General features: G+C 40.9%; 2 protein-coding genes across 2 annotated transcripts; one reads left to right on the forward strand and one right to left on the reverse strand.

The window, feature by feature from the left end:
* The first annotated feature begins 1316 nt into the window (after positions 1–1316).
* On the forward strand, positions 1317–13668 carry AK3 (adenylate kinase 3). The gene is made up of 5 exons (XM_061356413.1): positions 1317–1647; positions 6064–6183; positions 9509–9681; positions 11833–11951; positions 13300–13668. Exons 1-5 carry the CDS (start codon positions 1500–1502, stop codon positions 13421–13423), a joined length of 684 nt encoding a protein of 227 aa, XP_061212397.1. The 5' UTR covers positions 1317–1499; the 3' UTR covers positions 13424–13668.
* Positions 13669–16215: 2547 nt separating this feature from the next.
* CDC37L1 (cell division cycle 37 like 1, HSP90 cochaperone) lies at positions 16216–25341 on the reverse strand. The gene is made up of 7 exons (XM_061356412.1): positions 25201–25341; positions 23517–23798; positions 22029–22116; positions 19026–19141; positions 18651–18773; positions 17647–17802; positions 16216–16843 (listed from the first exon to the last, which is right to left on the reverse strand). Exons 1-7 carry the CDS (start codon positions 25303–25305, stop codon positions 16742–16744), a joined length of 972 nt encoding a protein of 323 aa, XP_061212396.1. The 5' UTR covers positions 25306–25341; the 3' UTR covers positions 16216–16741.
* Positions 25342–25686: the final 345 nt, after the last annotated feature.

Raw genomic sequence — 25686 nt, forward strand, 5'->3', positions numbered from 1 at the left:
TGCTCAGTGTAAGATGTTTTATGTTCATACTAAAATTTCTGTGCTAAGACAGTGCCTTCCTACTTAAATATTAAGGCAATTTATTTTGTCAGCTGGGCAGTTTTGGGGCTATATTCCCATTTTCACACTGCTGTTATGTACCGCACATCCATTTGAATGTTTTATTGTAGCTCTTGCAAATGTCTTGTAAAACCTTTGAAATTAATCAAGGTTTTAGAATGGAAAGCTAAATTTCATTAATCTTTTGGCATTATCTCTTGAGAGACCGCATTTTCACTGTGGCCTTTATAGCTCACAGCAGTTGCAATCTGTCAGCATCTCCAAAACCTTTAGCAGGAAAACCCATTCCTCTTGTGGTGAACATGGCAGTCAACACTCAGTAAGTGGTACAATCTTCTGTTTTGGTGAAAACATCATGTTCTGCTGTAGCTGTGAATTCACTGTATCATATATATTGGAAGGAACTGATGGATGTCATTTGGAAGATGTCATCTGTAGCGACAGGACAAGGTGTAAGGGGTTTAAACATAAACAGGGGAAGTTCAGGTTAGATATAAGGAAGAAGTTCTTTACTGTGAGGGTGGTAAGGCACTGGAACAGGTTGCCCAAAGAAGCAGTAAATGCTCCATCCCTGACAGCGTTCAAGGCAAGGCCAGACAGAGCCTTGAGTGGCATGGTTTAGTGTGAAGTGTCCCTGCCCATGGCGGGGGGGGTTAGAACTAGATGGTCCTTTCCAAACCAAACTATTCTGTTACCTCATGATAGTTCAGGACTGAGAGTGGGAACTGGCTGGGGCAGGGTTCTGAGGAGGGGTGGTGAGGGGGTGAGCGGATGGGGAGGAGAAAGCAGTTGAAATGGTGTTCCTGGGAATGGAGGAAAAGGGGTTGATCAGAGCAGTGATGCCTTAATGCTCTTTGCTATTTAACTTTCTAAATGAGATTTGCTTTTGGCTCATAGAATCAACAAGGTTGAAAAAGACCTTTAAGATCGAGTCCAACCATTACCCCAGCACTGCCAAGACCACCACTAAACCTTATCACTGAGGTTTTTGAACACTTCAAGGGACTGTGATTCCACCCCTTCCCTGGGCAGCCTGTTCCAATGCCTGATCAACCTCTTTGTGAAGAAGTACTTCCCAATACCCAATCTAAACCTCCCCTGGTGCAGCTTCGGGCCGTTACCTCTTTGTCTTATCACTCGTAACTTCAGAGAAGAGAACAAACCCCACCTCACTACAACCCCCTTTCAGGTAGACGTATTTAACGTTGCTCTGGATTTTTATTCATTTTCTTTTCTCCCCTTCCGGTACTTAAAGCCTCTTCCCTTCGCCCCCCTCACTGACAGCCAGGAGATCTGCCACCGTTGTCGTTTCTTTTAACCCTGGGACCGAAAAACCCTCGGGTTCCCCCTTCCCGATCCTCCGGAGGGCAGCCGAGGCGGCGCTCGGCGGGAAGGCGGCGCTCGGCCACTGCCCTGCCCCTGCCCGCACCGCCGGAGCTATGGTGGTGCCGCCGCTGCTGCGCGCCGTCATCATGGGGCCCCCGGGCTCCGGGAAAGGCACCGTCTCCGCTCGGATTATCAAACATTTCGGGTTGAAGCACCTCTCCAGCGGCGACCTGCTGAGGGACAACATGCAGAAGAGGACAGGTAGAAACGGGGGTGGTACAAACTGGGGGAGGGGAGCGGTGGCGGGGACGATCCGGGGCGTGCCCGCCCCAGATAGTCCCTGTCATCCGCACCGCACCTCACCCCACCCCCACCCCCCCCCCGGCTTTGGAACAGGCTCCCCTCAGCCTGTCAGGAAGCACCTCCGAGACACAGTCCCGCTCCGCCGTGGCGAGGGGGACGACACGCCGTGGTACTTCCCGCGCCCCGGTCATTCCTGTCCCCTCTCCTCCCACAGCCGGGCAGCCCCTGGAGGCTTCTTGAAGGGCGTTTTGCTGCTCCCCAGTCCTACGTCTTTGTGTTACCCCTGCAAAGTCGGGCGTCTTCCTGGAGGCCAGAGGCCACCCGGGTTGGCCTCAAGGATTTAGTCAAGGAGCGTTTAAAAGCTGCCACTTGGCATCCTCTCTGTAAGCGTGAACGAATGAGGTATATCTGGGGTTTGTTCCGTTTTCCATGTTCGGCAACGCCTACTTATTTCATCTTGGTGCTTTTTGTGAGCACTGAGTGGGGTTTGTTTAGTGTAAAAAGTGGGGGCTATTTTAGGTGTTTGATAGTTTTGCAGCTTAAACATCTTTAAACGGAAAAATTCCCCTGTTTTGAACAGGTGGAGCAAGAAGAGTTCTGGGCTGTGTGACTTTTTAGGTGACAGAGGTACCTAAAATTGCCACCTATTCCAAAAGCTGAAGGACTTGCCCCAAACTGGCAGGTGTGACTGTAGTGGTGCTTTCCAAAAACAAGGGACAGAATTTCTCAAACTGCTTACCTTGTGCTTTTAATATTATTACAACCTCACAGCAAGTTCACACCATGCTCAAATTTCAAAATGGTCTGTGTTTGCCTGCTGTTGCTTGAATTAGGTAACGATGTGATTATACTTAACTATTATATATAGTCCTAGCTTGATATCTGGCTCTGTTGAGATGCCACAACTCCTCTCTCTGGTGGATTTTTGCAATGATGAAAGGTTCCTTCCAAACTCCCACATCTGCTTTTCTTCACGGTGGGGTTGAAAACCTTGTTAAGAACCATTTCAGATTGCATGTGATGAAGTGACAGTACTGTTACTTCAAGTACTTTGAAGCTGCAGGGGACTGTATTCACTTGTAAGTATCGCTGCAATATTATGGTTAGGTAACTGGCAAACTTCTTGGCTTTGGAAGCTTATAAGCATGTTTGAAGGTGAAGAATTATCTGTATTATGAAATTAGCTGTGATGTGATTTCCACATCTCTTTTCACATGAGTTCTCTTTTCACATGAGTTCTGGTTGCTCTGTAAGAACAATGAATTTGGCTCAGTTGACTGACTTGACTACAGTTGATATCTGCAAGTTAAACATTTGCTAGAAGCACCGCCTGTGCAGGCATATCTGATCACATTAACGCTTTTGCTGTGTGCTGGGTTGTGCAAGCCTAAGTTTTTATTTACAGAGGGTCACAAAAGCAAAATAGTAGCTGTTAGAAACCTTCAGCGTGTGTAAGACCTCATGAGAAAGGAAGGTGTTCCAGAACATGAATGAAATACATTATTTACTAAATATTTAAGGTTTTGTGATCTTTCATTACATCTTGGAAGCAAGATCAAAGAATGGAGCAGAAGGCTGTGTGAAAAGAGGAAATTGCAAGTGGAAGTACCCCATTGCTTGATTTGAGGGGGGAGCCAGGAAGTAGTGGAAAAAGTGATTTGGCAAAGTGTTCTAGGTGGGTTTGACAGATGAAAGAATGTGAAAGAGAACCAAGATGGAAATGAAAGTGTAGCAGACATGTTAAAACCCCAACCGCGAGGAAGGAAGCCAGTGGAGGGTGTAAGAAATTTTAAGCTTGTTCTGAATTGGCTAGTGTAGAACTTGAAAGAATCTGTTATCGTTTCTCATTCCCAAACCAACCCAGATGAAGCTCTGTTTTAATTTTACTGAGAATCATTCATTGCAGAAATGGTCTCCGAACAATTGAGATGAATACTGATGTCACAGGAGTAAGCAGTACACTGAGGGAGGGAGAAGGACTGAGATGCAACTCAGAAAGCTCTGACAAGTTTAGTCAAGGCAAAGAGTTTGAGAAAGTTTTGATTGTCAAAAGTTTTGATTGTCATAGAAAAGTCCTGCAATACCCAGTTCTTTGGAAACTATGTTATAAGCTGGGCACTTAAAACACTTGGAAAAGTAAATATAATCAACAATAGCTATACAGAGCCATTTTTGGCACTTGCTGCTTTGTGAAAATGGACTTTTGTCTATTGAAGAGTCCTGTTAAACATGTGAGTGTCCTTAGCAATTTGCAGTTATTACTATGTTCTGCTGCTTTGCAGAGTGGAGAGTCTGTGACCACCTCTCTAGTACTAAGCAACCTTTTGTCTGAATATGGCTAGAGCTTGTGTGCTGTAATTTGGTTAGGACATGCCAATCTTTTGCAAAACTGTAAAACATATATACCTGTTATCACCTAGGCAGGGAAGAAACCTGTGTTGCTTTTAATGCTGAAGACTGCCATGCCTGTAGCAGTTTCAGACCTAAGCTGAAACTTAGAAATTAGAACAAAATAAAAATTAGAACAAAATAAAAACAACAAAGCCTCACAGATTCCAAGCCCCAACAACAAGAAGAGGAAAAAAAATAAGAAAAAGAAAAAAAAAAAAGACAGTTTTGGTATGCAGACTTCTTGTCCTAACATATAACTATTTGTGCCTATTTTTTTTCTTCTGCAGTAGTGACTTTCTGAACAACCTGAGGTTTGTAGAGAGAAGCAGCATGTTTCCAGCTCTGCTGGTCTAATAACAGGACTTTACAGCTTGCCATACTCCAAACCTCTCTGGGCCCAAAAGCTCATCTGTCTTTCCAGAGTATGTTAGTTTCATTATCAGCCCTGCCTTCTGCATATTCTAAGTTCATTGTGGCTAGAGCAGTCCTGCAGTGTAAATCAGGAACAGGTCCATGCATTGAGGTACACAATAAACTATCCAGATGTAATCCTCCTAGCCTCTACTTTTGCAGGGTACATAGTTCAAAGTGCACTAGAATAACAAACAAGGTAAGACTTGCTGGTCTCAAAGATGGGAGGGAGGAAAAATAATAGAGACTCCATATGCAGGCAGACTGTCTCCTCCTTTCCAGTTTGTGATGTGCTGGAAGACTCCAGGACTCCAGCGTCTGATTATTTTCCACATTGTGTGGCTTATTTGAAGTCTGATTGAGGGTGCATAGAGCCTAATTCTAAATGGTCTCCAGGGTTTTCAAAGCCTGACTATAGATGTGAACACCCAATGAGGGGAAATTGTCCCTTTATGGGTTGGTTGTTTGTGGTTTTTTTTTCAGCACCCACTACTGTTTGCATTATTTGAGGGCATCTAGTGCTTTTCATTTGCCTTGTCTGAAGAAGGGCATCTGTGATATTGAACGTTCCAGTACTGGCATTCGTCATTTCTTTCTGCTGAAAGTGGTTATATTTTGTGTTGGCATGTCAGTGCACCCCATTTTCTCTTCTGTTTAGTTTTCTGTAACTAGATCTGAATAGGCTGCAAGTAAAGGCTTCCACAGATCCACAGTAAAACCAGCCTAGTTGCTATTCTGGGTGACTCATGTAATTGGGTAATTGTTTTATAAATGAAGGCCACATGGTCTTTTTGCCTATGATACAACCCAGGCAAATGTCTTTCTTCCTAATTGTACCTGTAATTTAGATGAGCTACAGCATGCTACTGTCTGTCTTGTGAAAGAATGGTGTGATACCTGGAACTGTGGTGCGTGGATGGCATTTTAGCAAGCCAGTGGCCTGAATGGCTCATATTAAAGGTTATTCAGTTCCATGGGAAAATACTAGTGTCTGCATGCTCCCACAAATAGTTTACAACATCTATAAACATGCTCTTGTAACTCTAGTATCACAAAAATACATATCTGGCAAGCATGTTCCACTGCATACTGCTCTCTTAAATACCAGAGGTGTCCCTCTTCATAGTGAAGTCACAAGTTAGTAACTAGCCATTAAACTGAGAAAATGCTTTTCTTGACAGGAAATGTAAGGGCTGATATCTTAACAAATGTATACTTTACATTTTTTCTTTTGAAGAATCTTTTACTTAATGACATCTCCCAATTTTATGTTTTGGAACCTAGTATTTCAAATACTTATCAGTAAAATTGTGTAGAGGGTGTGGGGGTAGAGGTGTGCTGAATGCCCTGACATCTGTGGGACTACAGACTGATCAAATTAATCTGATAGATATTTGTATGTGCAGACTCTAAGGGATCATCTGTTACTGAATTTTGGTACTGTCTGTCTTGTTTACAGCTTTACAGTTCTGTGCCATCCTGATCAAAACAAATTTTTTTGCAGGCTTGTGGGCTCTTTTGTGCTTGCCGGAGGTCAGAGATAGTGTAATGTGACTTCTCTTACTTTCACAGAAGTTGGAATCCTTGCCAAGTCCTACATTGATCAGGGGCAGCTTATTCCAGATGACATCATGACACAACTAATGCTGAATGAGCTAAAAGGTCTAGATCAGTACAACTGGCTGTTGGATGGTAAGTTAGCGTGTTGGATATCATTATATATGGAGAGAAAATCTGCACTGGAAAGCTTGAACTGCTTTGGTCACTGGTGGTTGGCTACACTCCAGTAGCCATCCTTGAGTAACTGCTGAGTATTTTTTGCCAGCTTATAATGAAAACTTCAGCAGCAAGTCTGCCACAGTTTCTTTGGCTGTGAAATGCTTTGGGTGTGTCATGGCTTCAGAGTGTTTTAGGAACGTTTAATTCATGTTGAAAAGGGTAGTTGAACACTCCAGTAAAATTTCAAAACTGGCAGTTCTGGTAATCTTTATGCTTTATTTCTCCCTTTAAATATGCATTGAGAAGTTTCTTTTTTTAAAAAAGCCTTTTTTTGTTAAAGTCCTTGGGGAATGGAACACTCTGGGGGAATGGGACTGAGGGATTATTTAAACAGAAAGGTAGGTATGTGGTGCAGCAACAAGATAGGTACGGAAAGCAAGTACTGCAGCAGTGCAGTGTATAATAAATCACTAACAAAACCACTGCTTAACTGCTGTAAAAGGTCTCTTTCATTTGCTCTTTGATTCTTTTCTCTAGGGTGAGTTGTTCTGCAGTTGCACAGCATAAGCATACTGCTTCAGCATTCACAGCAGAGGCAAAATGCATTCCCTGCCATCTTCATGAACCGAATGGAGATAGCTGAGTACTTTTGTTATCCTGGCCCATGGGAGAACAGTTGTGCAGCACAATGATAGTGTCTAGGCTGGATGTGTGTGGTTTTGGATTCTAGTCACAACCTGTCTCAGTAGATAAAACTAAGAAGATACTGGTGTTGCTTTTTATTTAGGGGAAGTGTAAAGTCCACCATACTCTCTAGCCATTGGTGCTTTAACTGTAATTCCTTCTAGTACAGAGATCTGTTCTGGTGGTTTTAGTCACAGTTATGTTCCTCCTTATTGAAGACAAAGGCTTAATTCCTACAGTGAACATCATGATGAAACCTAGTCAGTAAAAGAAAAAGCTGCAGATGATTTTTTTCTTTAGTTCCAGGTCCTGTGTATATACAGTTTCAGCCTTGTGGGTCTGGATACTTCTACAGGATAGCTGGGCACGCTGGCAACTCTTTTAACAGGATGGGGTACAGACTTTAATTCTGCTGCATGTTAACATATTGCCTTCTTTAAACTTTTGGAGCACAAATCTAGTTTGCATCAGGATTTCTAATGTGACTCAGTGAATTACACTGGGAATAGCTGGCATAATCAGTTCTGTAGGAACAATGCTGTTCTGTTGTAATACGTTAACCAGAAAGTCGTTAGTTTGGTAACCGAAGCTCAGAACAAACAGCTGAGGTCAGCTTTGCTGAGCTGCTTGTATGCTCACTTAGGCAAATACCCATTTCCACTGTGATAAATTGGTGACTTCTAGAGTCATAGCAGATACAGCAGGCTGAGGCGTGTGTGTGTGGGTATTGATCTGCTTAGACTGACGTACTGTATAATTATGGCATTTTTCTCTGCGTTGCTGAATACCCCATATTTCATCACATTTTGTAGATATTTTTTTTCTGTACTGAGAAAACACTGAATGCAGGAAACTGGTTGAGTTTCAGCTGAATGCTTTGTAAAGGCACTTATAATTTTTAGAAGAAGTTTCTTGTTACTAAGTCACAAAGTAAACTCTTTTTCTAGCTGCATAACTAGGATGTGTGGTGGCTGACTATCTTGTCAGCAGTAAGAACAGCAGTGTTGAAGTCCTGGCTCTTCCTCTGCTCTTAACATTTAAAAGCACTTCTGTGAAATAATGTGAATGTGAGAGAAATAGCATGAAGGGCAGTTGACTGTGATGCAAACCAGGTGCATGACACTTAATGCACAAGCAAGAGCTTGGTCTGACTTAGTCAACGCCTTGCTGTTGTGATGCGTTAGACAAGACACAGTAGCCTTAAGACTTTTCTTTTTCCTTCCTTTTCCTCTTCTAAAGCTAGCTCTTGGCTGGTTCCTTACTCAGGTGATGGCATAATCAACCAGAGATACAGAGGAGTGTTTCTTAAGTTTTACCTATCAGTACTTGCCTTTATGGAGAAGTTTACTTCTGTCATATGCTGAAAATTACAAGCTACTGAAGAACATGAGACTGTGAAAGATCTCTGTGGGCAGAGGTATTATTCCAGTGAATCCAAGGTGCAGTAGCATGTTTTGCAATAGCTTTCACCACTAAAGTTCTTGTGGTCAATTTTCCATTTAAAATTCTTTTTTTAGACCTTGTTTTTCTCTTTCTCTGTTTCCCCCACCACCCTTTGTAAGTTCTTAATTTCTCTAACAGTAATACGTGCCTTTGAAGGCATGCTACTGGAGCCATAGAGTTCATGGGGCAAAATGCAGTGTCTTTTTAGTGAAGAGGCAGATTCCTGTTAAGCCTGAGTGTTCTCACAGTCATCGTCCTGGAGGATAGTTCTGTGGCATTTCACCACACGGACCCAAGTTGATGCAGAGACTCAAATCGTCATTTATTACCACTAAGCTCTGTGTGTTAGGTACTTTCCCAACCTGCACATACATACAACGTTCATCTTACTGGCCACTGTGAAACTCTCCAGGTAAACAGTCCAATCACAATGTTGCAGACCCTCTCACAACCCCTACATCCTCTAGCCTCCAACTGAGATTCTCGCCACAACTACATCCTGGCCCGCCCTCCCAAGGCTTACTTGTTTACCTTCCCTGGCCTTCAATGTTCCAACTCATCACCGCTCAGGGCTTGTCAAGCACCAAGGCCTGAGAGCTCATTCCCAAACTCTTTTTCATGCAAATCTTTTCGCCTTCACTCCCCACATAGTTCCATACCCTAGACTTTACAGAACTCTTTCTAAAGTAACTCTTTTTTGTAAAATTGATTACGAATTGTCTCTGGTAGATACACTGGGCTTACTGTGACTAATAAAGTAGGTTTGTGATGGTCACCACCTTAAGCCAGACTTACACAGCTCTAGAATTATGAGTTTCCAGATTGTTGCAGATCTCGAAGTAAACTGCCTGTAGCTTTTACTGTTCAAAATGCCTATACAATGTTTTTATTCAATAGAGTGGTGTGTAGTGCATATGAGTATATGGTCTTTTTGTGTTAATTTGTTACACTTTTGGAAAGATATTAACTGAAATGAGGAAATGGAAGCTTGGAGGCACTTATCAAGGTAAAGTGCCATGACACACTGGAAAATCTGATGTCTCCTCAACCTTTGCAGTATGACAATGCTTTCTTTTTCTGTCTGACAGTTATTTTCTCTAATGACTGAATACAGGTAATGCTCGCTATAACTCTTCCTTTGGATTTTTATCGAGCTGTTTCCTTTAAAAAGGTTTCCCCAGAACGGTTGCTCAGGCAGAAGCCCTGGACAAAGAATGTCAGATAGACACTGTGATTAACCTAGATGTGCCATTTGAGACCATAAAATGTCGGCTCACAGCACGCTGGATCCACCCTGCCAGTGGCAGAGTCTATAATCTGGAATTCAGTCCTCCCAAAGTGCAGGTAAGCAATATACGTCAGTGTTTGCACTGAATAAATGTTGCATTGCTTTTGGTAATTTCAGTAAACTATCATCTGCATGTGTTGCTGCAAAACACAGTAGCTCAGAAGAAGAAGGTATGTTTCATCTCTTAGGAGACAGAACCCTTCTGGTAACAATCTGTGTCTGTGGAAATGTTAGTGACCTGATAGGAGCTCAAGCTTAGGTAAAATGTGTTTGTCTATTGCAGAGCTCAACACAACAGTGTTTTCTAAGTCCCTGTTAAAGCTGTTCGCTGATCTGGAATACTGGCGTAGGAGCTGGGTATGTTTTTAGCCTGTTCTGCAAGTTTGCAGCCTGTACAGTCCAAAATGTAGTTTCTTTTTCCTTCCTCCAGAGTACTCACTGTTTTTATCCAGGAAGCACAGTGAATCACCAGTCAGAGCAATCCACTTAATGCTTTTCCTGTGTTTGTATTTAACCAGGACAGGTATTTTTAGGGGAGCGGTTGTTGTATTGTAAAATTTGATGTAGAAAAGTGTCTGTCAGGGAATCTTCTCAACAGATCAAAGGGGTTATAGCGAGATATCGCAAGGAGGAATAGTAGACTTGAAGATAATGATTTAACATTGTTACCTTAAGATTTCTCAGGAACTTGGAGTAGCCTTAGTGCAACTTGGCTTAAGTTGTATTTGATCCTTAACTCTAAACTTACCTCTTGTGACATCACATTTCACCTGGAAGCTCTATTAAGTTACACCAGAAGCTTAGCAGGCCTTGTAGTTTTTGGATTTCAGTGTTTTCAGTGAATTTCAGAAAGAGGTCAGCTGAAATAGCTGGTAAGCACTGGAAGTGAGCAACTGGAAACACTGCAATGTAGAATTATCAGACCTACCAAATATTGGGCTTCAGCTTTGCTATTAGGAACACTCCACTCTACCCTAATTAGCATATCAGAACATAGTAAATTGTGTTATCTAATAGACTTGCAAAATATTTACTTACTAAACAGAACTGAAAGATAATGGCTTTAGAGTTAATGCACAGCTGAAGGCTCAGTATTTGATAGGTACAATTCAGGCACTAGTATGGCTGTGTGCACAGATGCTAGAAATAAACACTCTTTTAAATGATTGTGTTATGTAAACAAGGTCGGTTTGGCCATGTAAATCCATCTCTAATAAGATACAGATGTTCTGAAACAGAATTTATACACACCTTCATGAACAGGGAAGCTGAGTGAACACTGAGAGTTACTGATTTTCTGGAACTGACTGCAAGAATGCAAGTAGGAAAGGAAAACATTCTTATGGTCTAATTTGCTTTGTACTTGCAAGATCACTCATGTTTCTGTTCCAAATACCAGATAAAGCTTGTCTTTAGGGAACACTAAATTATTGAAGATCTATTTCATATGTAAGGAGGAACAAAGAGTCCCTTATATCTGTGGCAAATCATAGTCTGTCCTTAGTTGCATAATGACTCAGTGCATCTAAGGAGGACACAAATTTTCTGCCACTAGCTAGTCCGTCATAGGATACGCCAGTGGTCAGTAATTTCTTCAGTCATTGCTGATTTCAAGGTTTAAAAGCTCTGTAATCACTTAAAACACTTCAGTAAATTGGAGATGGAAAGTGCAGTAAAGTAGGACCTGTCATAATTTATGTCACTAGGTCCCTACCTGTTTACTGAATCCTAGAAAAACTTCAGCTAGCTTTTATGCCATTTGTTGTACAACTCTTGATGTCGCTCTTATATTTGGAACTTAAAACCGAAGAGCCATTAACTCATTTCCCATTTCAGTATTGTCAAACAAAGGTCCAGTTGGTCTCTTGATTGCTTCCTGTTATGCAGGACTGTGTTACCAACGTCTTTTTCCCTCATATACAAAGGTTTTGTCTACATATTTGCCATATTCAGTGAAAGTTCTAGAGACAGTTACTATGACCAGATGTTCATTGCTAATACTGAGAAAATACTTTTAATTAATAGACTGTTTTACTAGGAAGTCAACATTTTATATTCCAGGTTAAGATATGGGCAGCAGTCTTTCTGTTTATAAGCAGAAATCTACACCTTAACTAACTGGAAACTGATCACAGTTTAAATGGAAAGCTACACAAAACGTACTTAGTAACAAATACACACCAGTATTTGTATTAAACCACAATTAGGGCATTGATGATATTACTGGAGAGCCACTTGTTCAGCGTGATGATGATAATCCAGAGACGGTTATGAAGAGGCTGCAGGCTTACGATGCACAAACAAAACCTGTTCTAGAATATTATCGGTAAGTACTAAGAGCTGTTCCTCCATTCTAGAAATTTCTTCCATAATAGCATAGTGAGGAACAGATCTCTTCAATTACAAAGATAATGCAACAGTGAACATGGTATGAGTAGCAGTGTATCTTTCATCAACTCAGTAAGAGAACAACCCAGTAAAATGAATGTGTTTTCCGCTGTTGCGTCAAGCCTTTTCAGGATCCTGCTTACCAAAAGAGCCTTTCACAGCAGCCATATTTACAAACAGCATTATTCAATACATTATAGTACTGTTCTGGCAACATAGCTCTGGATAGTAAGGTAACAGATAAAAATCTTTTTTGTTGTTGTTTTAAGATTTAACAGCATTGTCTCCTCTGGGTTCATAAGTAGAAGCCCCCCTAAACAAGGGCAAGGGGTCAAGAAATGTTACACAAACAGAAAAACTGTTAATGAGGATTTAAAAGTGGCTGCTCAAAGAACAGGACCATGATGGGCAGAGTTAGTACGACTCTTTGTGAATAAGCAGCTATTTCAGAATACTGCCATTTGCACATTGAACAAATTATTGGGTCTTTTAAGAGCCAAAATTATACATAAATTTTCTCTTAATGTAAAGCTGCAAATACCACATTGCTAACATATAGATAATAGTAGGTTACCATGTAGAGCTCTGCAGTCTCTTCTTGCCTAGACAAATAAACTGGGCTCTCTGACGACATCCTGAAGTAACTGTCCCTTCTCTGTCTCCATATTCACCACTTTTTATTATGCTCTATAAAAACTGTTGGGCAGAAGAATAGAAGCTCCATCTTTGGAGTGGTTAAGTTTTAAACAAGATTTTCTGGATTGACAAGTATTTTCCTGACTTTAGTAACTTTCTGAAGTCAGAATGGCTCAAAGCACCACAGTAAGACATAGGCCTAAGCTATTATTGACAGTAACATATTTTACAGATTAAACTGTAGATGAAATTCTAGAACTAATTCATAATTTGATTGTGCCTGGTTCTTTTGCTTGTTCTGATGCAACTTCTTTGATCCTTGAGGTGTAACTTTACAATACTTGGGTCAGTCACTGTGGTTTGAATGACTGCTGTGTAGCATGTGCTGTATGACTCCATTGCTTCTTTTTATTTTTACCCTTCATAGCTTGTTATGAAGTACTTTGTGGACAGCCGTCAGTTTCATGAACTGATGTGGCCAATGGCTCACCGTTTGAAGAACAGAGTAATGCCTGTATTCCCAATGTTATGGCTGTTATTGGTGTTAAATCACATGCATATTCACATGCTCCTGCCAGGGCAATTTTAAAATGAGGTGGAGGTCTTGGAAAAAATAAGCAATTTGATTTCTGTAATGTTTTCTTCCTTAGGGAAAAAAGGTTACTGAAATCCTTCTCTGGAACAGAAACCAATAAGATCTGGCCACATATCTATGCTTTCCTTCAAACCAAGTTGCCAGATGTAAACCAGAAAGATGCCACCACTACCAGGTGAAAACAGGTCTAACTTCTCATCTGTCATAGTTCTTGATTTCATGAGATTCAGCAGTCAAAGATTTCTCTTAGAGTAGCCTACCAGACCGATCAGCAATTAAAGTCCAATGTTGTCCTTAACTTACATCATGATAGAACTTCGTTGTGTGTGGTTCTCACTTTAATGCTGTATTTTTTTATGTTAAATGTACCTAATTTTTTAATATAGTACTTCAACAACTTTTAATATAGACTTCAACAAAAGCAGCTACTCTTGTCTTTTATTCAGAAAATATTCATGTTTGCAAATACTGACTGGTGAAGGAAACACATTTCAGAATACAGCTTAATTACAAAGCACATTTATTGATTTACTCATAAAATGTAGGGTGAATCAATGGTAAGGACATGAAAGCACGTTTCTGAATGTGTGATTAGTTTGGGCCAGCCAGAAACCATGACCACTATTCTGCAAAAGGCCATTTCAGACCAGAACTGGCATACATAGATAAGATTATTCTCATGGAAGACAGTCACCTTCTTCCAGCTTTGCTTGCACATATGTTCCTTGCTGGATGACTGGCCTTATTGCTGTATTTCTCCCCCCAGTGCAGCTATCGTGCATGAAAAGTGGAGTTCCACTGATGTGCTACACATTTGGTAAAGTCTCTGTCTTTGTGCAGCTGTCCAAGACATTATTTGTAAGAAGACAGCAAATACTGAAGAGATTAAGTGTAATCTGGTAAACCTGGAGCTACATGATCCTGACTAGTGAATTTGTCTTTTCTACTATCTTCAGAAAAAATCTGCTCAACCATGCAGGTGCCAGAATTTCCAGTGGTCAGACTAATTTTATCGTATTATTGTAGCAAATTTCATTGCAGCAATTGCACTTGTTTTCATGGTTTCATGTTAAGAATTCACATCTCTTGACCAGCTCTTGTCTTTATTTGTTCACAAGGTAACTGGAATTACAAAACTCCACAGGCCACATTTTTTAATAGTCCAGGTAACAAACATTGCTATTTTCAGTGAACTCTCCTAGCCCTTTTTGTTATGCTCACCATACTGAGTTTCAAGAAAAGTCAGCAAAACCTGAGAAACAAACACCTCTGCCTAGGCAATGTCTGAAGTAGCTGCGTACTACTCATGCAGGTCCCAATCTCCTTTTGGAGTGATTGTTTGGAGACAACTACAAAGCTGTAGTGCTGACATACCCTAGACTGACTACATTTGCAAATCTAGTTTTAGCATTATCAACATTGAGACACATTTGAGTCTAAAAAAGGTGGTCACTGTAGAATTTATAAAGCTTTCTCATTACTGTAAGTGCACAAACTGGCTGCAGCTATCACTGCAAGCTGTTTTCCCTATATTTTAGAGAAAGTTTGCCAAAAGGCCGACCACTTGTACTTTCATCTTATGAATGTGTACATGAAGGCTTTAGACTTAAGTGAGTTTAAGATATCACTTCCTTAGAAAAGTCATGGAAAATAGCAGCTACCACATTACAAGGAGAAACCCTCATACACTGCTTACCTCTATTTATGCATTTTGATTTAAGTAAAAAGCAGCTATGCTTGTTTTTTTGCCAGCCTACATAAGTTTCAGTTAGCTGGAAGGAGAAAGCAGCAGAGGAAACTCCTTATGCTTTGACACTTATTCCCAGACCATCCAATTTTACCCCCTTAGAAACTTTAAAAATAACTTCCAGTCTATCATAGGTTGCTGGATCAGTATAGTTTTACTGCTAATGGCAGCAATTGCAGGTCACTGCTACACTGCCCTTACTACCCTTATACATGACATTCAGTTAAAAACAACCTGAAGTTATTATTAGTTTCCCTTAAATTAACTAATTATTAAGGAGGAGGTGGTGTTTGCTTACTCTCTCTGGAGTATCTGTCAAAAAATTCACTACTGAAGCTGGTTATCTCTAATTTGCATTTGGGACAGAGCTGCTGCCTGCTCCTTTATCCTCTGTCTGCAAGAGAGCTGCTAGAGAGCACAAGGCACATGAGAAAATACTTCTGCCAGTGGATCCGGAGTTCTTACTTTCGCTGCTGCTTTTGTATGAATACTCACTCCAGTGTGTACTGCAGACTTAGACTTTTCCTTATCTTTTCTGTAGCCAAAGCTGAAAATTACTGATCTCAGCACAGCTTTTGCCTGAATTCGCAACTACAGGTAGACTGTGTTCAGCAAACTACTGAAATCTAGATACCTTCCAGACCTTACATATAACAATACAGTAAAGGACCGAGAGTGTGTGCCGATACCATTATTTGAGATACAAGATGTCTTCCACTGAAGTCTTTCAACTGCAGTATGTTCTTATAGACGGAACTGCTGTAATTGCAGAAAGTTAGAAAAGCACAGTAGAATTTTGGATTGCAGAGGTTCTGTGGAAGGCCTTGTCTAGAAATAGTGTTTTTATCATTAAAGATTTTTTAATAATTTTCTACTTTAATAGTTTTGAGCTGGCAATGTCAGAAACCCACCTTAGTAGGATATGAAATGATCTTTCACACCCCACATGACACCTTACCCGATATGAACTGTGACCAAGCTTTTTGTATAAACTAAGTCTTAGCCTAATCCTAGTACCTCAAGTTTTGTCGATCCCCTCCATCAAATACTTCTCATCATAATGAGACTTGATTTAAAAAACCTGAAGTTAGCACTTATAGACATGCGTTGCTAACATTTTAGGACAAAACACAGTTACATTTAATAAAAGCACAATGTAACATTTAAATCCCCTTAGTGGAGGTAGAAAGCCAGTGTTTTAATCTAATCCATTCAGATCTGAAATACTGATACCAGATATTGATTTATTGCTATTACTAATAACCAAATTTGAGAGCTTATAACGTCGGCAAGGTAGCATGAATACATTTCTGATCTCCAGTATTCATAGAGTAAAACATGTCCACATCTGTAGTAAGACAATAGCAGATTCTACCAAGAATCTATTGCTTCTTGTAAACATCGTATTTGTGCAGATTTTTTTTTCCTACTTCAATTTCTAAATTCATAAAGGCAAGGTTTGTAGCAGAAAATTCATCCGGTTTCACATTCGGCAATATGCTCTTCAAGGACAACCAAAAACCTAGCAGCACATTTTCAAACAATATTACAAGTTTTTCTGAATTACCCACCCTTCAAAACTCCATCCCCCCTAAAACCAAACTAAACAACAACAAAAATCTGACACCAAAAATAAAGTGCAGTACCCAGAAAAATAAATGTCAAGAAAATAGCCATGTTTGTTTCTTTGGGGGGAAAGTAAGAAAAAAAGGGGTGGGGGAAAGAGTACTTGGCCTCAGTCTTATGATTACTATACTGTGTCCATCATTTTGGATTCTTCTTCATCTCTTTGTATCACAGAGTTTAAACTGCAGACATCTGTATCTATGGAACCTTGCAGATCACTTGTGTTCTGCAACAGATGAAAATTGACAGTTTAGTTATCTGTAACTGTATATAGGGAGGGAAATTTTAGCTGAAGTTTGACTTTTTGTGTTGTCCGCAATAAGATGAGACAAATTTGCAATAGTAAGGAAATAAGCTCTGCGAGATTCATCAACCAATATTATCTTACTGTGTCAAGAATTCCTTAAATTTGTTTGCATAGCTTGTATTTGGTCTCAGTATTTCTTGCACTTGACTGCATATTTACTTAAAATACAGCTGTTACATCTTACTTGAGAGGTACTCTAATCAAATTATTTCAAATAAGCATGCTGATTGTGACTGCTTTCCTAATAACTAATTTTTTACAATCTTGTAAGTTGCTTCTTGACTCCCATCATGTGGTCAATGGCAGTACTGTAATAGAAGACCTAAGTTTCCTCAGTTTTCTTTCATCACACAGAAAACTTTCCTTAGGCTTGGCTTCCCCAGATGATCTCATGAACAGGATTCGTCACTTTACACTGAAAGCTCATTTCACTGCTTGTGATGAAGACTGTCAATACAATTCTAGCATCTGATCAGTTTTATGATGCAGTGTTTATTTTAAGCATGAAAATGTAAGGGCACTGAACACACACTCTTTTGACCTTATGCTGATGCTTTCTGAATTCAGCAAGTAAAAAGAAAGCCCATATACGCCTTGCATACTGATAACACCAGACACTAGCAATTCTAGAATAATCCTCTTTGTATTTCATCTTTATATTACAGCTTCTCAAGGCAGGACCCACTCCTACTTTAATTAATTTCCAGAAATAATAAACCTACCTGTGGAAAACATGTCAGCTGTCCTACCAGACCAGGATTGACACTGAGATCGTGTACCAACATAGTTTGAAAGCCATGTGATTGTGACCATATTCTCACTCTTGTCTTGAATGCCTCAAGTTCATTTTTAAAAGCCTCAAAATAGCCTCCTCCTGTCTGCAAAGAGAAAAATTAAATATTTACACTTCAGCCAGATTTACTTTTGAGTTGTAAGCATTCACAGTGCTGAAAAAAAACATGCAGTAATGCATGTTATACCCTTTGGGGAATAACAACTGTGAACAATTTAGTCAACTTACATTTCAGGTAGATTTCCTTTTAGGACAATCTGTAGTATTTATATGTAGGAGCAAAATAACTGACTTATCAAAGGACATGTTCTAGTAAACCTGATTTTAGCCTTTATTCAAGCTCAGAAACCAGTACCCTTTAGAAGTACAGGTGCTTGTTGCAGCACTCTGGTCAAAAGTAAAGCGTAAGTTGACTTGCACTTTAGGTGAACTCCTTTAGGTAATACTGAGACCCATCAGTCTTGGATAACCAAATACAGCCTACAGCAAATCAGTTTGACTTACTGCATTTCTCCCACATGGCTCTGGATTGCTCTATTTCAGTAATGAGAAAGGAAAAATAATTTGGGCCCCACTGTGAACTGCATATAAATGAGAAATTCTGACAATATATAGGTATGCTGTGAAAACATAGGTGTAATTAGTCCTTAAACTGGTCTGCGTTTGCTTTTGTTATTTAGCTATTACTTGTCCCCCTGCTCTGTCTTGCTTTCCCTCTGCGATATGCAAAATACACTAAATTTTCAATGTCAGAATTTGAATTGCACCAAAATATTCTGTCTAGGAAAGAATTGCTAACAAAACACTTTCCCATAAACTTAAGTCAGTTAATAAAGTATTTAGCTTTTTATGGTTAGGAAGAAACCTTCTCTAAACCACTGGTCCCTTGTACAGCATCAGGATTTTCTTCCATCTTTACCCAAGTTGACTTACTTTGGCATTTTGGAAAAAGAGACGGAAACAACCTCTTGGATCCACATTACAGCTTCTGGCAATTTCTATAATAAACTGCATTACAACTGCTTGGTGTGCTACTTGCTCCATCAGAGCTCTTTTCTGGGAGTAAAAAAAAAATAAATAAAAAAAATACAATTTAAAGGCATTCCCTGTGATTACATTTCTAAAATTCAGCACAATTTTCTTGGTTGCTAAAACAGATGCTCACAAAAGCAAGGGGCCTTATAATATATTGTGATAAAGCACTGAAGTCAAGAGAGGGTGGGAAGAACAGTTAAATAGCTAATCAAGTTGGTCAGTTTTCCTATAATGCATGTGGGGTGGGAGACAATTTAAGCATCTTTTTCATACCTGTTCAGCTTCTAGATGAAAACACCACAAGATAAGATACCTAGATGTTTCTTCACATACAAGATACGGGTGTTCAGACAAAAATCTTTGACTATCATCCCATCTGCTCAGCATACCTAATGAGAGGAACATTGTTAAAATACTCTAAATGGATTACTGATTTAGTACATCAAGGAAGTTCCTTGCATTGACACCCCAGTATCTTTAATACCATTGCAATTTACTGACCTCAGAATGACACCATGCAGCTAAATTTGGTGGGTTTATTTATATATCTAACCAACACTTAAAGATCATTACAAGAAGGTAAGGTATAATCAGACTTGAAAAACACTAACAGTAGATTTTAACGATCACAATTTCCTATATTTTAATGCATCTCTATCAGTGTTATTTTTAATCATTTCTCATACCCACTAACAAAGTGGTGTAGTATCTATTAATTACGTCATATAGTTTAAAAAGTTTATGAATATTTACATTCAGTAATTCTAGCAAACACAAATCCTCTAAACACTTGCAAATAAGACACAGGCAGAAGTGTGTAATCTATCAAAAATGAAAGTGCTTCTAACACATTATTTCCTAGTGTTTTAGAAAATCTCATTACAGGACCAGCTTGATCTCAAAAAGCAAAGCCGCAACAGTATTGGCAAGTTAACTAGAAGACTGAATTGTGATAGCACTTAAATAGCTGACCTTAAAATCAATACTCAATACTCAGATGACTTCTTAAAATTGTCCTTCATGACAATCACTGACAGTCATTACTGGCAACAGGTACCAGATGTACAGCTTTACCCGTCTATCAGTGTATAATTATAACTGGGCTAAAGATAATTCACTGGTAATGACCTAAGCAAATCTTAATTCTAGCAAACAAATGCCTAAAGAGAAAGCAATGGCTAATATTTCTTTTGGCTGTTTTCAAGAAAACTATTTTGCTAAAGTTCTTTATTACTTTGAAGCCAGAGCAGTACCCAGACGCAAGGCCTATGTAGTATGGCTACTGAAGTCCACACTGACCCTTGTCAGCAGATAGCACAAAACAAGTGGCTTGAAAGAGCATTAATACACTGCCTCTTTATACAATGGACTTACATACTTTGAATTAAAATAACAACATTACTTTGAATTTAGGAGGCAAGAAAAAAAAAAGACCACCTGTAGTAAGTTTGCTTATGTAAAAATTTAATCTGAATTTAGGTAACAAAGTAATTGTGCCCAACCCTTAGCTAGGAAGTCTGCATAAAGCCACTTTTTCCTCCTAAAATACACAGCAGGGGAGAAGTCTTTTACTTCTGCTATATTACACTTGGCAGTTAAGGTATTTGACACAACCATAGAATCACAGAATGGTTTGGGTTGGAAAGGACCTTAACATCATCAAGTTCCAATCTCCCTGCCATGGGCAGGGACACCTTGCACTAAACAATGTTACTCAAAGCCTCGTCCAACCTGGCCTTGAACACTGCCAGGGATGGAGCATTCACAACTTCTTTGGGCAGCCCATTCCAGTGCCTCACCACTCACACAGCAAAGAGCCTCTTCCTTATATCCAACCCAAAACTCCCCTCTTTAAGTTTTAACCCATTACCCCTTGTCCTATCGCTACAGTTACTAATGAAGAGTCCCTTTCCAGCATCCTTGTAGGCCCCCTTCAGATACTGGAAGGCTGCTATGAGGTCTCCACGCAGCCTTCTCCAGGCTGAACAGCCCCAACTTTCTCAGCCTGTCTTCATATGGGAGGTGCTCCAGTCCCCTGATCATTCTCGTGGCCCTCCTCTGGACTTGTTCCAACAGCTCCATGCCTTTTTTTATGTTGCGGACACCAGAACTGCACACAATACTTCAAGTGAGGTCCCACAAGAGCAGAGTACAGGGGCAGGATCACCTCCTTCAACCTGCTGGTCACACTCCTTTTGATGCAGCCAAGGATACGGTTGACTTTCTGGGCTGCAAGTGGACATTGCTGGGTCATGCTGAGCTTCCCATCAACCAACAAACACCCGCAAATCCTTCTCTGCATGGCTGCTTTGAATCACCTCTCCACCCAGCCTGTAGCTGTGCCTGGGATTGCCCTGACCCAGGTGCAGGACTTTACACTTTGCATTGTTGAACTTCATGAAGTTGGCACTGGCCCACCTGTCAAGCATGTCAAGATCCTGTCACTGCTGTTTGCATATTCTTCACAGTGTTGTGCCTTGACTTGCAAGGCTTGCTAAGGCTAACACAACTAGAAACCCTTCCTTTGAAACAGTTTAAGGTCCTCAGAAGCCAAATAGCTTAGTAAAAATGAGTTTGTACAAAGAATTGAATTTTTCCAGCACAGTCCTGTTCTTGATTGTTCTGGAATTCCAAATATGGCTACACTACACCACACTCTGAAACCAGCCTGTGGCTAAGAATGGAAAACACTTCAGAGAACCATGAAAATTTCAGATTACTTTTTAAGATAAGTTTTGTGCTTAACTGAGTTGAACAATTATGACAGAACTAAAGTGACACCTAGTGGATAATTAAATATAATTTTAAGAAATGCACAATTCCATGCACACATACCCTTAGTAGACATTTACAAACATTTGCCTTTTCCATCATTACCTTTGTAGCTACATAGCTTTCGGAAAAAAACTTACTAAAAGGAGACAGATGTGAACTAGCCCATGCACTGTTATAAATGACATATCTCTATGAATGTCCCTGCCTCTTCCCTTTGAACAGCAGAAAAAGTTGCTAAAACTTTAGTTTTCAGCGTTGAAGTTCATTTGAGTATTAACTCTTTTTTAAGTTTTTACTGGTTACAGGAAGTAACAAGCTTCTAACACAGTTTACACGTTATTTTGCTCTGAAATTATTATATGTCCTGATACAATAAATCTAAACAGACTGTTAGCCAGATCTTTCATTTGTTAGCATTCATTTTTTACAATAAATAGTAGTAAACCTACACAAAATTATGCAGAAGTTTGAACTGCAAACTGCTGGAAAAAGCACACTTACCAAAGTGTCTGATCTTTTGTTCATGTTTTTGCATAAGTGTTTCAGACACATCTTCATCTTCTGTTTTTCTTTTTTGATTAATAAAACTCTGAGGAAGAGAAAAATTGTACTATCACAGGAACTACAGACACACCTTTTTGTGATATATAGAAGTATTATAATATCTTACTATTTAAAGGGCTATGCTCTAGTTTTAGAGTCATGTCGTACTTGAGAAGGTTTTCTTTTAAAGAGTGCATTACCTAATAAGAGAGTGTTAAAGTCTTATTATAATCTAGAGAACTCTCAGAAACATTTGTCCTTAGACAAGAACATCTTGATCTGTCAACAATGAGAATCAAGTACATTGCAGCCTGGATGCAGCTGTATCAGTGAAATTAGGAGATACACTAGCTGTTCAAATTAAACTGTGAAATCAAAGCCATGATTCTACTTTAAAAAAAAAAAAAAAAAAAAAAAAAAAGGTTGTGCTAGATAATCTGTATTACAATAATCATTATTATAGGCAAACAGTTTCTCATTTTAAGCATTTGGCACAATAGAGAAGCACACTGTGAAGAAAAAATTATTCAGTGTATTTAGGAATGTTTGCATTACACAGAATCATAGAGTGGTATAGGTTGGAAGGGACATGATCATGCAGTTCCATCCCTTCCAGCCATCGGGAGGGGCACTTTGACTAGACCAAGCTACTCAAAGCCCCATCCAACCTATTGCTTCCAGGTCTATTGCTTCCAGGAATGGAACATCCACAACTTCTCTCAACAACCTGTTCCAGTGTCTCACCACAATCTTCATAAGAAAACTCTTCCTTACATCCAACCTAAACCTATCCTCTCATCTTAAAAACATTGCCCCTTGTCCCATCACTACAGGCTGTCATAAAAAAATCTCATCTTTTTTATAAGCTCCCTTTATGTATAGAAAAGCCACAATATGGTAAATAAGGCCTTCTTTAGCCTCTTGTCCAGGCTGAACAAACCCAACTCTCTCTGCCTTCCTTCACAGAAGATATGTTCTATCCCTCTGACCATTTTTACAGCCCTCCCCTGGACCTGCTCCAACAGGTCCATATATTTCTTACTGGGAATACCAGAGCTGGATGCTGTACTCCAGGTGAGGTCTGACAAGAGCAGTTGAGGGAGAGAATCACCTCTCTCAACCAGCTAGCCATGCTGCTTTTGACGCAGCCCAGGGTACAGCTGGCTTTTCTGAGATGCGAGTGCACGCTGCCAGCTCATATGTAATACCTAGGTGACCCACACAAGTTCTGATCTACGCATTTGGTAAAGAAATGGCCTCTGGATTTGTAATATGAGTGCAGCTTGCAGCTTGCTCCCTTTCATGAGGCAAAGTAATAAATAAACCATTTAGCCCACACTGTGGTTTTGTGCTGTGCTGGACACAGAAGACATTCAACACTAGTAATAACTAGAAAGGAAAAAAACATGTAACACTTGTTTTCATGCACGCTGATATGGGTCATACCTTATTAAATACCTCCTTACTAACAGGATCAGTGTTCCATAGATTCTGGTTTTCCCTCTGGTTTAGTGCTTCTTCTTTTCTTCTCCACTCTTCCTCTCTCCATCTCAATTCTGCAGCTTCAGTCTTTGCTTGAGCACACTCCTGATCCCAGGATTCTGAATTATGCAGTACTAAGCTACCAAGTTTTTGCTGGGCTTCTGCTAGGTTCCAAGTGCATTCTACAGAGTGCTTCACAAACTCTTTTTCTTTTTGGCAGGCCAATTCGATCCCTTGGTTGTATGTCTGTGAGGAAAATCAGACATGCTATTTATGGAGGGAAAATTGACAGTTTATAGTCGGTGTAGGAGCAGACAGGCCTAAATCCCAAAGATAACGCACCTGGAAGGCACTTCAGATATACAGCATTATATTCACAGGAGCAATGAAGCAAGGTATTTTACAGCTAGATGATTTTTATAAAAAAGCTTCTAATGCAAGCTGTCTTAACTTTGTTTAGTGCATTTGCAAAATTATGGATCATGTACTGCTATCAGTAATAGTCTCCACACTAAAAATACTTTTGACACAGCTGAAACCCCACTGGCTGTCTTTGGGCTGCAATGCTAGAGAATACTGCAAGTGAGAGAATACTGTAAATACATGCTTCTGAGAAGAAAGTATCAGTTTTGCGATGTCAGATCACAACACTAAAGTAATTGCTGCTGCCTGTATTCCAATAAGGATTAGTACCCAGCAGGTAGCCAACATCCTGCTTTCAACTGACAGTAAAAGTGGAATTCAAGTTATCAAGTGGCTGAGGCCCAGCATGATCATATACTCCTTTTGGTCAAATCTGCTCAGGAGGTCACTGCTCATAGCTGGGAGAAGTGACCTCTTAAGTAACAGTGCCTCTGTTACTTTCTGTGTTCAGGGAATTCACACTTGCTAACTTATGAAATTATCCTCTTACATGGCATATTCTGTGCCTTTCCACCAAGAGTGGAGAAAAAACATCCATATGCATTAGTTCCTCAGCCTTCCTGTGCTGTATTGTGAAATCTGTGTTGCTGATAACCTCTGTCAGGGAGACATGAAGGACGACACAAGTTGTGAAAGCTTATTTAAAGGAAACTTTAATGCAGGTACATCAAACTTCTTGAGCCAACTTTGTCTGGGAGCTGCAAGACTCTTAATAACAAGATGAAAACGTCACTGTTTGGAAAACTAACGTAATGGGAGCTTCTTGCAAGAACACGCAGGATTCCTGACAGCATGTTCATAAAACGCCAACTTGCTCTAGCCAACAGAGAAACGCACCGCCCATAGATCTGATTTTCAGACACCGGGATGCTGGGTGAGCTTCAGCCCAGCTCGTTCCACATCACTTATCAGAGATGGGACTGTTACTCGCGGGTCGGGTTGCGCCGGACCCCGCCGCAGCTCAGCACACCTGCCGCTCCTGGCATGCCCCGGGTCAGCGCAATGGCCCCACGGGGGTGCGGGCACTTCCGCACACCCTCACCCCGACACTCACCGGGCTCCGCGGTTCCCTCTGCGCAGCGGAATCGGGCTGCGGTCGCGGGGCAGCCGGGGCGCACGCAGCACCGACCTGCTCCGCGCCGGCCGGGGCGGGGGAGCGGCGCCCCCGGGGGTGGGAAGCAGCGCGAGGTGCCGGGGCAGCAGGGGTTGGGGGGCACGGATGTACCTGCACTTCCGGCAAGCGCTGGCAGGACGCGGGACCCAGCCCCCGCTCCTTGTCCTCCTCCGACGGCGCGCCGCCGTCCCGGCAACGCGGCAGCCAGACCGCCATCCCCGCCGCTCACCGTCCTATGCCACCTCTGACGCTCGCACACCTCACCGGAAATGAGGCAAGCGCCACTTCCGCCAGTCCGATTGTACTGCCGAGCACCCGCCCCCGGTGCCGTTGGGCGGGGCTGCGGCTGCAGTGTTGCGGAGCGCCATGTTCATCAGCATGGCGAGCCTCAGTTATAGCTCTTGACGCTGCTCCGGAGCGCGCCCTGCGGGAGGCCCGTAGTATGTCGCTGAGGGGCTCCCCTGGTCAGCATACCGTGTGTCGGGCCTCACCGTGCCGGCGGAGGGACGGCCATGTCCCTGGAGGCTACCGCGGGGCGCTCACAGCTTACACGAGTGTGTAAATACATGTGTGTATATATGTATACACTTACGTGAG

This window comes from Neopsephotus bourkii, unplaced genomic scaffold, assembly GCF_033783945.1.
Source record: "Neopsephotus bourkii isolate Nb327-2 ecotype Australia unplaced genomic scaffold, CSIRO-AGI_Nbou_v1 NB_851, whole genome shotgun sequence".
Classification (NCBI taxonomy): Eukaryota; Metazoa; Chordata; class Aves; order Psittaciformes; family Psittacidae; genus Neopsephotus; species Neopsephotus bourkii.

Excerpts from the sequence above, each read along its gene's own strand:
- AK3 (XM_061356413.1), top strand. The coding sequence starts at position 1,500 with ATGGTGGTGCCGCCGCTGCTGCGCGCCGTCATCATGGGGCCCCCGGGC. Across the intron at positions 6,184-9,508 it reads GTACAACTGGCTGTTGGATG|GTTTCCCCAGAACGGTTGCT; the intron begins GTAAGTTAGCGT and ends TCCTTTAAAAAG. Across the intron at positions 9,682-11,832 it reads TCAGTCCTCCCAAAGTGCAG|GGCATTGATGATATTACTGG; the intron begins GTAAGCAATATA and ends AACCACAATTAG.
- CDC37L1 (XM_061356412.1), bottom strand. The coding sequence starts at position 25,305 with ATGGCGGTCTGGCTGCCGCGTTGCCGGGACGGCGGCGCGCCGTCGGAG. Across the intron at positions 23,799-25,200 it reads AGCGCTTGCCGGAAGTGCAG|ACATACAACCAAGGGATCGA; the intron begins GTACATCCGTGC and ends TTTTCCTCACAG. Across the intron at positions 17,803-18,650 it reads TCTTTTTCCAAAATGCCAAA|ACAGGAGGAGGCTATTTTGA; the intron begins GTAAGTCAACTT and ends TTCTCTTTGCAG.